Below are 14,280 nucleotides of genomic sequence, written 5' to 3'. Positions count from 1 at the left end.
GGGTCCTTTTTGTTACCATATAAAAACATATTAAAAAAGTGCATGTTTAGTACATTTTTTTAGTACAAGTACATTTTTATATTTTTTATTTCCTACATCATGTTTTGTTACATTTTTAATGTCATCTACTGTGACCCCAAAATGATACAAAGATCTGTCACCAACCCTTTCTTTAAAACCAATAAAAACTTTAAATATGTTTAAATAAACATTCCTGCACTTACAGAATTTAATTATAATATATAATAATATTGTTATTCCTGCATCCATTTGTATGAATACATCATTACATATTGAGTGGATTGTGAAAGTTCAGTTTTTGATGTAACAACTGTTGATTCAGCTGTTCAATATTTAGTCTCCCCTAACTGATATAAACCTTAATGAAGGTAGGTTTTATTGCATGGCTATTGAATTGAACTATATTGGTTTTAATATACTGAATTAACTGGCAGCTGAGTGTATAACGGTGTGGCATAAGTTATACAAGAAAGCGAAATATCCCACAGTCAGATTTACCTTTTGTTTTAGCTTTCCTGATATTAATAAAAATCTATGGGTTTGCATATGCAAACATGACTGTAGCATTTGTACATGTTGGGAGGAGATTATAGTAATCCTGTCAGAAATTGTAGATTAATACTATAGACATCACATCAGAACTATAAATCCAGATTAAAACACGGACACACTGTGTGTACACAGGTTAGTGGATATGTAATATAGTAACATGTATGTTTGTGTAGAAGAACATGCACATATCATTGTGTATATTTATTACCTCTGGTTTTGAGTGCTATTTTAAACATTTTATTATCATCATAGGAGTATAATAGGGATTTGCTCTTCTTCACGGGCAACTCATATTCAGCTTTTAATAAGAGACACCTGCATCTGGAATATAAAACACAAAGCCTAGTAGCTGATTGTATTTGTCTAAACAAAGTTAAATACATTTAAAGACGGTTTTAAAGCCAGTTTACACACAACATCTCCAAACACGAAGCACATCGCCGTAACTAACGCGTTTTAACAAGGTGAGGTCACATATTTCTGTCAAACACCGTTTTCAGCGCCTACAGTGCTCTCACATGGCGTCGCCCTATATTACGGCGCGCTCCTGCCCGCGCGTCCTCGGTCCACGTGAGCGGTGGGTGGGGCAACCGTAGAGTGGCTTCAGGGGGCTCGGACGTATGTAACCAATCAGGGGACCACATATACATAAATATTTACATGGCAGTCCACATCTGCGCATGTGCAGTGAGGTCTAGCGAGGGAGCAGCTATTCATGCTTTTAACTGGGATGTCTGTGGCAGTGAAGGTTATTAAAATGTGGAGTGGAGAGAAAACCTGCTATATGTATGTTTATTTAATGATTTAAATGCAGAGTTTTAAGGGTTTCTAGTTGCCTAGTGCTTGCTATTGGTGGGAATTGTTGGGCTTCTGTAAATAACAGAGTATGATCTAGACCTGCTCTTTTATGAAACGCATTCTGAGATAATTGTTATGATTTGGCGCTATATAAATAAAATAGGATTTGAACTGAAAATAGAGGGGGAAAGGCATACATTTATATTGTGTGTAGAACATTTCTTAAGAATGCACCCACTGTCTTTTAGTCAATCAAGTAAATTAAACATTTTAGATCTAGGTTGAAAAAGAAAACCGAACAGTCCAGAGTTTGCTTTTTAGTTTTCATTTTTTATTTGAGGTGCAACTGTCTAGTGCAAATGTAACGTCACATTTGTGATGGGTTGAGGAACATGCACAAAACATCAACATACTTGTGCTTGGCATTTTCCTATTTATTTTTTTCTCTGCCAAGTGTCTCATTATTTGTGTTCAGCGCTCCAGTTGCACTATGAGCAACTCAAACACTTGGCTGTACAAAAGACCAAAAAAAAAAAAAAAAAAAAAAAAATTACAACAAAAAAAAAAATCATCATCGCCATTCCTTAAAAAACAACTACACGTCCCCAAATGGTAAAACTGTCCAGATAATTTGAGCGAGTGAGTTTAAGAGACGGCAGAGCATACAGTACGAAGCCGTGTGTCACTGCAGGAGAGACAGCATATCTTAGTGTCAAGGTCAAGAATCCTCTTCTGTTCCCACCCTGAGTATTCACATCACAGGTAGATCAAAACCTGGCAAAACCATAGATCTATGGTTAGAAACCAGGCACTTGGCAGAGTTTAATTGGAAATTTTTAATCTGTACAAAGTTCACTACCTAGAAACAGTCATGTCCTACTTATTAGCCTCTCTGTTAATTATTTTTTACAGATCACTAGGACATCAATTACATCAACAAGAGCAAAACAGACAAAAATAAATCCCAAATGTTTCCAAGCCTAAAAAAAAAAGAAAAGAAAATAATTTGTTGATTCCCTGCATAAATGTTAAATGCTCCATCCAAGAAAAGGGAGAGCATGTTCAGGGTGGGGACGGCGGCATGAACCTTGAAAAGAACTCAGTTCTTAAAGTCAACGAATAGGCACAGCTAATATATATTTCATTATTCTTTACCCCCCAACCCCCCCCCCCACCCACCAGAGTATCAAGACTCTCGTCATCTTCAGATGCTGCGAGGAGGAAAAGAGTAAGCTGGACTATTTGACTCCCATTCCAGATGGGTCGTACGAATCTTCCATTGTCAGTATCATCTGAAAAAAAAAAAGTGCATCGAGCGCAGCACAGAAAGACTGGAAATTAAAAAACATAAAACAAGATGATGCCAAGTGAAACGTTCAAAGCGTGTGCAGATGGACAGTGCTGGGTTGAGGTGGGGGTTGGGCAAAAACGATGGCACCCTTTCCACAGGTCACGCTGACAAAAGCGTGCTCTCCTAAATGGCAGAGCCCTACGTTAGCTCTTCCCTTCACGGTGGCCCTGAACAATGGCGGCAGCTGTAAGGGTCGACTGTCAGTTCCTGTCAGCTCTGCCCCCCCCCCCCCCCCCCCCCCCCCCCCCAATCACCATGAGGACAATGATCACGACCACCACGACAACGATTGTCCGAAGCAGGTAATGGAAGTCGGAGACAAAATGGGGACACCACACACACCGGTGCAACTCCAAAGTCTTTCACTTAAATTAAATGTGCAACAAAAGAAAGTTGGGTTTTTGTCCTCCGGTTAAGGTGAGGTGAGCGCTCCTCAAGACGGTCAGTGGCATAGAGTCAGTTCACAGTATGGCAAGACGACAACTCCTCCTCTTCCTCCCACCTACCCCCCCCCATCCTCACATCCTCAGGGGGGTCTTCCGTGTGCAGCTTCTGTGTTACGCAGACGTACCGGAGCTCTGTGTGGATGGGAGGACTTGTGTGGTCCCGGCTGGGATCGGGGCCGGAGGCTGACTGGTGCCGGTCGGGGAGCCGCCGGTCTGGACCTGCGCCTGGAACTGAGCCATCTGTTCGGGGCTGGCCAGGTTCTTGAGCAGGTTGTTCTCCTGCTCCAGCTGAGTGTTGCGCTCGATCAGCTCTTTGATCTGCTCCTTCAGCACCTCCACCTCCTCCCGCACGGCGTACATCAGGTGGCTCTTCACCAGGTCCTTAGAATGGAAGAGAGAGACGAGAAAGAGCGAGAGATGGTTAGATACAATTCATCAGATGCCTTCTTCCGTGTTTCCTCTGTGAGGCAGACATCTTGTTCAAACCACAAGTCGGTTTCACGCTGAATCAGACTCCGTATTGCACAACGACACATCCAATAGTGCCATTTCCTTCCATATGCTTCTTTTTATTTAAGGTAAATCTCACAAGAACTGATACTATTGCTAGAACTGCAACTATTTTGCTAACTGGTAAAAAAGCCCATCGTTTGCTGGTCCCAGCTTCTCACGTGCAATATGAGGGGTGTCACCTTGGGCTCTGAGGAATTTCCTTTTTTGGCATTTTGAATGAAATTCTTATAAATTTATCAAGTAATCAATCACTGGTATGCAGCTAGAGCTACATAAGTCAATTAAACAACCATCATAAAAATGAATGGAAACTATTTTGATAATCATTTTTCAACACTGTGTTTCCAATTTTTAAATCCCAGGGTTTTGGACTGTTGCTCAGAGAAAACATGAGATTTTTTTTCCTGACATGTTATAAAAAAGAGAAATAATCACCAGATTAATTTGATATTGTTTGCAGCCCTAATCGCACACGTTTTTCTTCACACGTACTTCTAGACCATTCTATAAGTACTTCTAGATCTATAAAATGTAGTTTGGCTCATTCATATTTTTAATTGCTCTATAGATTAACCTAGTACCACAACAGATTTCCCCCTGCTCTTACCGCAGAGTGAACTGACTCAGACATATGAACCACTCACAAACATGCTGTTAGGGGAAATAATGTACGGCATGGCGTGTCATGCGGAGTGTGAAGGCTAAATTTGCATCGTGAAATCAGTCTTGCACAGCACAGGAATGACAGGAGGGAAACGAGGGATGCACAACACTTAGAATGCGTGAACAGTGTGCTGTACCAGGCTGCTGAAGGGGGACTTGCTTTAATAATCTGAGCATCCCCTCCTCTGTGGACCTCCTCCTCCTCCTACTCCCTGCCCTGGTACACACAGAGGGAACAAAATGTTCCTGCACCGGGGTGGGAGGAGCCAATAACCGACCGAGTTATTTATACTGAGCCTCGGGGAGGCTGCTACTTGCCTAGCAACACCAGACGGGGAGGGGAGGGTGGGGGAGTATAGAGTGAGGTACTATGTATATGCATGAGAAAGAGAGAGAGAGGGATGGGAGGGGGGTAGCGTGTGAACCTTAGCCTGGCCCATATCAAGTTGCCAACATACCGGAGGTCATCTGTCCAAATCGTGACAGAGCAGGAAACTCCCCTCGCCTCCAATCCATCCAGCAGCAGGTGCATATATGCGGGAAATTTTGTTTTCTACACGTGCAGCTTCATTTCTACTAAAACTGTCATCTACAATACAGAAAAGTGCTATCATGCTTCATTAATTCATTCTCTACACAGGAACAGCTTTGGCTTTCCTCTCCATACATTTAGACTTTAACAGGCGTGATGAAAAGAAAGCAGATGACACAGCTGCAGGAGTCCACGCCGCTGCTTCGGTTACATAACACCGGAGGCGTCACGTACATGTAAAGCAGGAGGCCTATTTACAAACACTGGCTGCGTTTTACAGGATTAAAAACACACGCTTACCATTGCTTGTTCAATCTTGTTGTCAATGGCCACCACACTTGCACCGGAAGAGCTGAAAGACAGAAAGAAAAAGCATTATAAAGCCTGTATGTATTAGCCAATACTGCAGGGGTGTATTTGAGGAAAAACATGCTGCAATAAGGGTGTTTTTTATGGCAGAGACGTGAGTGGCATTTTAGGATTTTGTGCTGCCAAATTAAAAATAAAGAAAACAAAGCCTGAGCTATCATCAGAGAGAGAGAAAAAACAAGCTAGATTCCCAGTAACGAGTGTCTGCAACAAAGCAAATGGAGGTCGTTTGCCTTTGATGGCGGAGAATCAATGAGGCAACATTTCGGCCATGTAGCCTCTTTTTACTCCGCCGCAGAATGCCTGACATTACCTATTGTCAACCCTGACTGATGCACTCTCCTTCCCGAGCACAGAGGACAGAAACGAGATCGAAAAATTCCTCAGTTGACAAACGCCAAGATCCATCGCCACTGTATAACACTGGGAATTCATGCTATCCCGTCCATTAAAACCTCTAAAGGCAGTTCTGCGGCTGTACAAAGTGGACATCCAGCGGTATAAAAGTAGAACAACTGCGCATTATTGAGGGCAGGACGTCGGGTCTGCTCTCCGCGCAGCACAGCTCGCAGTCTGGACGAAGCACAAAGAATGAAGCGGCGGGCTGCGGCTCCGCAAACCGTGGCTCCCCCTCTGCATAATGCATGCAGGAAAACAGCGCCAGCAGCCGCCTGGTTGGCGGAGGAGGGAGCTCATTAGCGTAATACATGCCAGAAAATGGCGCCGCGGCATCCCGGATTGGAGGAGAGGCATAAATTATGCAACATCACTCTACCTGCTGCACAGTCCTCTATAAAACCCCGCATCCAACCGACACAGCACAATGCACGATGAAAGAGGGGACTGCATCGACTGTGAAAGGAGCAAGAGAGCAATTTAACAGCGGATTGTTTGTTTAAACTTCCTGTTTTGGCTCATCCGGTCCAAATATGTGATACAATGTTCCATCTTGTCGGATTTCTCACTCAAATGTAGACGCAGGTGATGGGGAACACCGTGGGTGCTGTTGTGTGGAACAATGTCGCCACCTATCGGTTATAACTCGTGTATTAAAAGGGACACACACACACACACACACACCATGTAATTTGATTAACATAATCAATTTCCCACAGGCTGACCCCTGTGCTAAGAACTGTCCTCAGCACTGTGGTAAATAAACATTAACAGTTAAGGTCTGTGGGGTGTTGTAAAGAGAAGAAAAGGGTCAGATGGCAGAGGCCGAGCTGCTTTGTTGTCTTCACATCAGTTTAACTGAAATGGGAACACACTGTTCTTTACAGTAAATCAAGACCACCCCTCTGTCCTCTACTTCGTGACGAGGCTCTGTCTTGAAATTATTTGGGAACTGTCTCAAGTTTCTGACATTTCTGTGATGTGCGAATCATCAGTAGATCTGGAACAATGATACAATCGACAGGAAATGAACAGCCGACACTTTTTTGATAATGAATTACTTGTCAAAGTTATTTATCAAACCAACATGCGGAACAGTTTCTGGTTTCAGCCTCTAAAATGTCTCAAAAAATGTTTGTCAGTGTAAGTGAAGTATCTTTGGGACTTTTGATCAGACTAAACAAGACATTTGAAGGCATTTTCACTAATTTCTGACCGTTGATAACCTCAACGATCAACTTATTACTAAAATGTATGAACGATGAACTGATAATGAAAATTTTTTAGTTGCACCTGCTAAAATCATTTTCTATCCACACATCCTCAGAAAACAAAAACTGTAATTGTGTCATTTCAGCATTCATAAACAACTAATACAGCTTGAAACAAAGATGTTAAATCTGTAAGTTGTTACAGCATTATTGAGAAATAAAATTTGATGGGATGTTGGAAAACAACAAAGTGAAAAGGGGAACTAGTGCAGCAACTACTACTATTTACCTTGTTGATTAATGTTTTGTTTATTTACACTACAAAGGGTTTAGTCTGTCAAATGTCAGACTAATTAAAAATGCTCATCACAAATGTCTTGTTATATCTGACCAGCAGATAATATTTCAAGTTTATAATGACATAAAGCCATAGACTGTATGAATAAAAAAAGGTAAATCCTCACAACTGAGAAGCTGGAACCAGCGAATGTTCAATGACTGAAGTGATTGATTATGAAAACTTGACAACAGATTTTTCTGTCTATCGTCTAATCTTTTCAGCACTAGAAGGAACATAACCAATAGTGGAAAAAATGTCCAAAAAGTGTAAATATTTTCAACAGAGCTGAAACAACTGAAAAATTGATTACTCGATTTATTTAAGCAAACATGTACTGATTCCAGTGTCTCATGAGACAATGTGGTGGATTTCTTACTCTTCTGTGATAGTAAACTAAACATCTTCGAGTTTAGGACTGTTGATCAGACAAAAAACAAATGACCTGAAGACTCAATATAACACAATATAAATGGCAGATTAATCAATTATAGAAAAATTTGTTAGTTGCAGTTACCTAACCATAACTTCAAGAATTGTCTTGCTTTGAGTAGTCATATCAGTCGTTATGTTATAGATCAATGAAGCACATGTAAGTAACACATCAAGGACACCTAAACTACACAAAGGCAGATTATCTTTCTAATATAATCACGGGTTGTAAAGTATTTGAGCAGCTGATCAATATGTCACTTAAATCACTTATGAGCTAAGGTACAGTGCTGTGATTCAGTGGTGTGTAGGTGTGGACTGCTGTCATTGCCATGGAAACACACAGTTTAGATAAACAGCACGCAAAGAAGGAAGGGCATTTAGATAAAGAGTGAAACTAAATCGGCATCGCCTACGATCAGGACGTGGGGGTTTCTTTTCATGGCTAGTGACCGCGCACACACATTTTAATTACGTCACCAACTGACCTCTAACTGCCGCTTGTTCACACCTTTCGTTGACTTTGACTGGACGAGGTGACACATGTGAGAGCTCCAACAAGAATGAAAAGCTTCAAGCAGCAGTGGGATGACCTTTGACTGCACGCCTTGAGCTCCTTTCAGACGCCTGTGCTGCATTAAGCACCTAAGCTGTGTTAAATCTGTCTGTGGCTGGAACATTTTCCGAGTGGTACCGAGTTAAGGAAGTGGGCTGTGTGTCAACATGGGAGTCTGCGCAAAAGAAATCTATCTGAGGAGAAGATCCTCAACCTGCTCATTTTTTGTATTTTACTTCCTCCAGCTCTGTTATCAGCTTTAGCTATACGGTCACGCAAACTCTGATGGGATTGAGTGACTTTACAGAACGTTTGTAGTGACTTCTCCTTTTCTTCCAAAGGAGCAGCGTCACATGTGTACACATGTCCACTGTTGCACAGACCCTAATTCATATATACTTATAAAAAAAACAAACCCAAAACAATAAATAAATAAAATAAATGGGTGTTGGGTGCAAAACAACAGCACAGAATGTCAGCTGCAGAAAAACATATGTTTTTAAATTTCATGTTTCTGAATTAGGGCTTGGCCAAAAATGTTCTCACAATAAAAAAATGTCATCATTCAATATCAATAAGTATCATGATAAAAGTCAAACCATTATTTCTGTCAAGTTTAAAGGTTTTTGTTTCCGAGTGAAAGTTGAAGAAACCAGATGAATAAAAAGTGGTTTAAACTATTCTTTATGGTCAGAACGTGACAAACAGTGGATAACCTAACAAATCTGAAGTAGAACATTCAAAACTATTATGATAAAATCTTGTTCAACAAATATGCATTAGTAAAATGCATCAAAATCTTTTTTCAGTCACTTTTCCTCAACAAAATATCTTTGTTGAGGAAATATCTAGAAAATTAAGTGTTAATTTATCTGTAATTCAAATGAATTAAATCAAACATTTTTTTGAAAAATTAAGGAAAATTATATTGTGATATTTATCTTCATTGTTGTATTGCCCAGCACTATACTGAATAATGTGAAATCAACTATTAATATTATAGGGTATGCTGTTCCTAACAACTGTGCTGTGATGTACCTGGGGGACATTGAGGAGGCCATCCAAAGAAGAAGCAAATATCTGGTAAAAAAATCTATTAATAGCCATTAAAAAAAAAAAGCAACAACAAGAAAGTGGTGTTTGGCCAAACCTCCTATACAACAGAGAATCTGACGCACCAAGTGATAATTAAAGGGAGACATCTTGGACAAGAACTGGGAAAAATGGACCACTCACATGAAAGATGTGAGTCATAGCATGAATGAGAATGAGACGGTTTACAAGACTGATCCCCTGACAACGGTTCATGTTTGTATTGGTTCAGTGTTATGCTGATAGATGTGAGTGCCCAAGAGGCTATGTCCAAAACTGAAAATGCAATACAGATTAAAGTTAAAAAAGAAAGAAGATTTACATGTTGCTGTATACACATTGGTTTATTCCATTTGGGGCCTGATAACTTAGCAAAGGGAAGCAAAAGGGCTGACTGGATCAATTGAGGAAGTGGAGCATGACGCTTATCTCTGGCAGTTGAGATTGAAGGGAAAAAAATAAACTGAAAGCCGGCAAGATAAAATGACTACTATTGGCCTGGATCTGGCCAGGACCACATTACAGCGAATGAACATGAGTCAACCACGCTTCCATACTCACACACAGTCAAGCGCAACAACATGTGTGTGCAGAAGCAAGAACATTGTGTCCTCACACACATTTTTAGCCCTTCCGGGCAGCTGAGCAGGTATTTGAACATGCTGAGGGGATGTGCCTTGACGATAAGTGCAAGTTTCCTGAATAAATGCTTTGATACCTGCAGGCCCTGCTTGTATTGTTCGCGCTCAACAATGGACACGCAACATTCAAGCAAGTGAACGCCACCACAACAACAGCGATCAGAGAGATACATTGACACAAAGCCCCTTAGCATCCACCGTTGCTTAATCACTTAGGCTGCTGCTGCGGCGGACCTGACGCCCCCCCCGACGACTTGACAACACTACAGCCATCGTTACCTCTTCAGATGCTTCTCCAGCTCCCAGAAGAGCAGCTTTAGAGTCATGGAGTCCGTGCCCTGCGCTTCTCCTGCCCCGGACAGCCCCTTCTCTCTCATTGATGCTCTCAGGCCAAAACACACACTCCGACGAGGCAGAGGCACCCCCCCCACACACACACCCCCAACCCACTGAAAACACCCCAAAACAAACACCACCACCACCACCACCACCACACCTCCCGACCTGCGCCCTTTGGCCCCGACCCCCTGCTCCCTCCAGCTGTAGGAGCTTCACATAGGGGAGCCTGACCAACAATGGAGACCAGGTTAGAGCAGTGTAGCACTGGAATGGAAGTGTGTGTGTGTACAATGGGAGTGTGCGTTGGTGTGTTAAGTCCTCATGATTGCCCCATCACTAAGCCTGGATCACATATAGACTCTCAGACGATTGGAGGCACAGCGAGGGGAGATAGGAGGATGGGCTGTGATGTCACAGAATAAGGAGTTGTGTCACCTCCCCTTCTGTTGTTATATAAAATGTCAGCAGAGATTAGGTTGATCCATCCAATGGGATGAGCTACTTTTGACCACACACCCCATTGGCACGCTCACAAGCCGCTCCCTTCAGTCTGCGACCTCTCGCTCCTTCACGCCTTTACTGTTGGTTTCCTGCAACATCCTCTCTGTGATAGTGATGGACAGGGGTAATGCCAGATTTGTATCAGTTTATCGTGAACAGTGGGCGCGTTTGCCCTTAAATTCCCTAAATCTATTAGCAAACATCCACCTCCTGCATCCCTCAGATTTCCTCACACTGCTGAGATTGGGTGCCCCTCCTCAAGTTATCTAAAGAAGAATGTGCATGCTGCAGCAGACTTCCCTTTAGCTGTCTTGTCACTCCTCATAACTGGATGCACACTGGACACACACGCTCTCACAGTATGGGTCGCCCACTGGGGTATGGCTCACGTGTACTTCAACGCCAGCAATAAAAGGCTTTCACACGGCTCCGATTACAATCTGAGCAAAGACGGCCAAAAAAAGATGCTAAGACGGTAGATGAGGCAAACAGCTGATGCAGAGCATAAAAATCTCAAAGCATCAATACTGTAGCTCAGCATTACAAAAAAACCAAAAAAAACCCAACAACAGTGGGAGCATCACTTGTTCAGCAGAGGAACTGTAAAGAACAAAGGGAGGAGGCAACCTTGGTCGAAAGACAGTGTGCAGTTGTGGGGACAACAAAATGGCAGCGAGGGGCACGCAGACTGGTGAGATTCAGCTCAGTGCATGCAGTGAAATTATTAACCTCATTAGGTGAAGGTCACATCATCTTTTTTTCCCCTTCACTGTGTGTGTGTCACAGTTGAGGGCCAGAAACAAGAGCATTGAGAGGGTCAAATAAAATGTCTCTAAAAAGTTATTTTCTCCTCTTGGGACTTATTTGTGATTCGAAAACAAAACCTCTTAATGTACTGTATATTTGTACATTGTGTACTTTGCAGGTTTGGGGTCAGTGTGCGCATGTCCGCTTCAAACAAAAGGCACGAAAGCTTGTTCACTCAAGTAGAGACAGTTTACTTTCAGCCAATCACAGATGGCGCAACAGACTTAGGTTAGCCAATGGCAAAAGACTTTGATGTCATGACATCACAGATGAGGAGCTTTCATTCATTATGTATCCACGTCCATCTAAAGCCTGTGTATGCAGCATGTCTAAAGGGCTAACCCAGATATTACCTTACCACTATGTTAAAGCTTAATGTATACATTCATCCTGCACCCCGGAGAAACTGGAGAACGACACATCACGAGACTGCCAAACTAAAATCCTCCTTACTGGCCAGGCTACCGTGTTGATGTTTCACCAAGCTATTAGACTCTATTATTTAGGTAATGAGCTTCCGACAACACAGCGATATCAACTTTATTTATTCCAATCACTGCACCTTCCACTTTTTTGAGCGGATCTGAATAGAAAGGGGAGGTGATGTACATCTTCACCACACCCTGTGGAGCTTACATAAGGGCGGCTGCGTAGCCACAGTGTGGCAGCAGCTGATGTGGAGGGGGGGGAAAGAAGGACAGATGGCGCTACATAATTAAAAATATAAATTCCATTGCAAACCAAGGAGCAAACTATATTTAAGAAAAGTGATACCTATCTTTAAATCCAGATCCTGGCAGTTTCAGGCCCTTAGCCTGAAAAGTGGGCTAAAGAAATGCTTAATCCTCGACTTTAGATGAGGCAAACAGCTGAACAGTAAAGCCCCTGAAATATTTTTTAATCTTTGAGATAGCAGGAGCCATACAAAAACTCATCTGAGGAGGCTTGCATGTAAATTCAGACAAGAAGAGTGTATAAGACTGTATATATTTTTTTTAAGAAGAGATGGGAGTAAAAGAAAGAGGCATGTCACAACAAGCAGAAGAGAAGATATCTTCAAGCTGCAGTGGCTGGATATTTTAGAAAAGAGTAAAATCAATAGTGCTAACAGCAGCCTAAATGCCTTCAAGTTTTCTTGCTGTACCAGAAGGCATCTCCCTCCTTTTATCACAACTCTCCCTTTATCCACATTCTTTTCTCACAAAAAGCATCCAGCTGAGCGTAAGCAACGCTTCCGCCTCGCTTTATTGTACGGTTCGTGTGAAAGCAGACCCGGGCTCAAATATGGAGCCATCACTCTGGCTTCGGTGTGTGGTCCTAAAAGCCATCCAGCTCTGCCAGCTGTAAGTTACATGAAAATAAAATGCGAGGGTTTAATAACAGAGCAATTATGGTGAAGTGAGCGACAGCACAACATTAAAGTAATCTCCAAAAAAACAAAAAGCAACACAACTGGAAGCTATCAGCTCAACACTATACTATACACTAGACACTATAATATTGGGTTCACGTTTTATTCCCCTCCTCCTATATTCCTTTCCCTGCTTCTATTTGTTTCTGTCTCTCTCCTTGCATCCCTCGTTTTCCATCAGCTTGTATACGGCCCTGTAATTCGCCCGCCTTCTTCTGCATCACTTGTCCTGAAGCAGTTGGGAGACATGAGCTTGCGTGTGTCTGCATCCCGTTTGTGTGTACTTGTATCTGTCGGGGGGTGTGTGTGTGTGTGTGTGTGTGTGTGTGTGTGTGTGTGTGTGTGTGGGGCTATGTTTCAAACTGGCAGAATCCGGTTTCAGAGGCTGTGAGCACTGGTATTTACACTGAGGAGAACCGAGGCCGACTGCAAGATCAACCACCACTGCACACAAACACACAGACGCTTCACTTAAGCAAAGGAAGTGTGTTATTTATCGTTCAAATTAAGAATATATATTTAAAAAAAACACGGCAAGAAATGTACAAGATGTGTTGAAAAGAAAAGGAAAATGACCATGGTCAAATTTGGACCATGTAATCATTTTCTGTTTTCAAGGTATAATTCCTGAGTGGGATTAATCCGCGTTGATTTTTGCCCGAACATAGACAAAACAAAGAGCAGCAACGCCCCAAAACCCAAACAGCTCTCATGGCATGGCAGAGCTTCAGGGCAGTGGCTCTCTGGAGCGTAAGTGAAATCGGTCTTTGCCATGCACGCAATGCCTTACATAAGCAGCCTCTGTTCCATATGGGCCACGAAAGAGACAGGGAAGGAGGGAGACTGAGCTCCAACATCCACACTGGTTTAGTGACACTGCCGACATACCTTGTTCTTCTGATGGATGACGCGTTCAACACCCTCAACGCCATAAGAGTAGGCTCATTTTTTGGAAAGATAAAAATAACAGATTCTGCCTTCTTCATTTAGCCATGTGCGATATAGAAAAAAAGATAACATCATGCATGTTTAAGAGCTGCATCAAGCAACAGCGTTCATTAGCATTTAATCTAGATTAATTCATCTTTTGGTCTATAGAATTTGAAAAAGTAAATACTAAATAGTTACAAATGCCCCGGGTGAAGCCATTTTGTCTGACCAACAGTAAAAAAACAAAACAAACAAGATATTCAGTTTAATATCACATAAAACTGCATATCGTCATAATTACAATTACAGCTACATGTTCTTTCTTTCAGTTTAACGTTAGCCAGCAGATGGTGGCTAACCCCCATCAGGTGACTCACCTGGC

General features: G+C 42.2%; 1 protein-coding gene across 2 annotated transcripts in view; it reads right to left on the bottom strand.

Annotated features, from left to right (window-relative positions):
- Positions 1 to 1,680: 1,680 nt before the first annotated feature.
- LOC123976604 (TSC22 domain family protein 1-like) overlaps positions 1,681 to 14,280 on the bottom strand; it is a 25,081-nt gene continuing 12,481 nt past the window's right edge. The window contains exons 1-3 of one of the 2 annotated variants that reach the window (XM_046058915.1): positions 5,559 to 5,879; positions 5,177 to 5,228; positions 1,681 to 3,549 (exon numbers count right to left, since the gene is read on the bottom strand). In XM_046058915.1, coding sequence (XP_045914871.1) covers positions 3,280 to 3,549; positions 5,177 to 5,228; positions 5,559 to 5,737 — 501 coding nt within the window. In that variant the 5' untranslated portion in view covers positions 5,738 to 5,879 and the 3' untranslated portion in view covers positions 1,681 to 3,279. Of the gene's footprint in view, positions 3,550 to 5,176; positions 5,229 to 5,558; positions 5,880 to 14,280 lie in introns of those variants that run through there. The other variant, XM_046058909.1, reaches the window with a different exon arrangement.

The sequence above is a fragment of the Micropterus dolomieu genome, linkage group LG01 (genome assembly GCF_021292245.1).
Source record: "Micropterus dolomieu isolate WLL.071019.BEF.003 ecotype Adirondacks linkage group LG01, ASM2129224v1, whole genome shotgun sequence".
Lineage (NCBI taxonomy): Eukaryota > Metazoa > Chordata > Actinopteri > Centrarchiformes > Centrarchidae > Micropterus > Micropterus dolomieu.
This window is presented reverse-complemented; position numbering and strand designations above follow the sequence as displayed.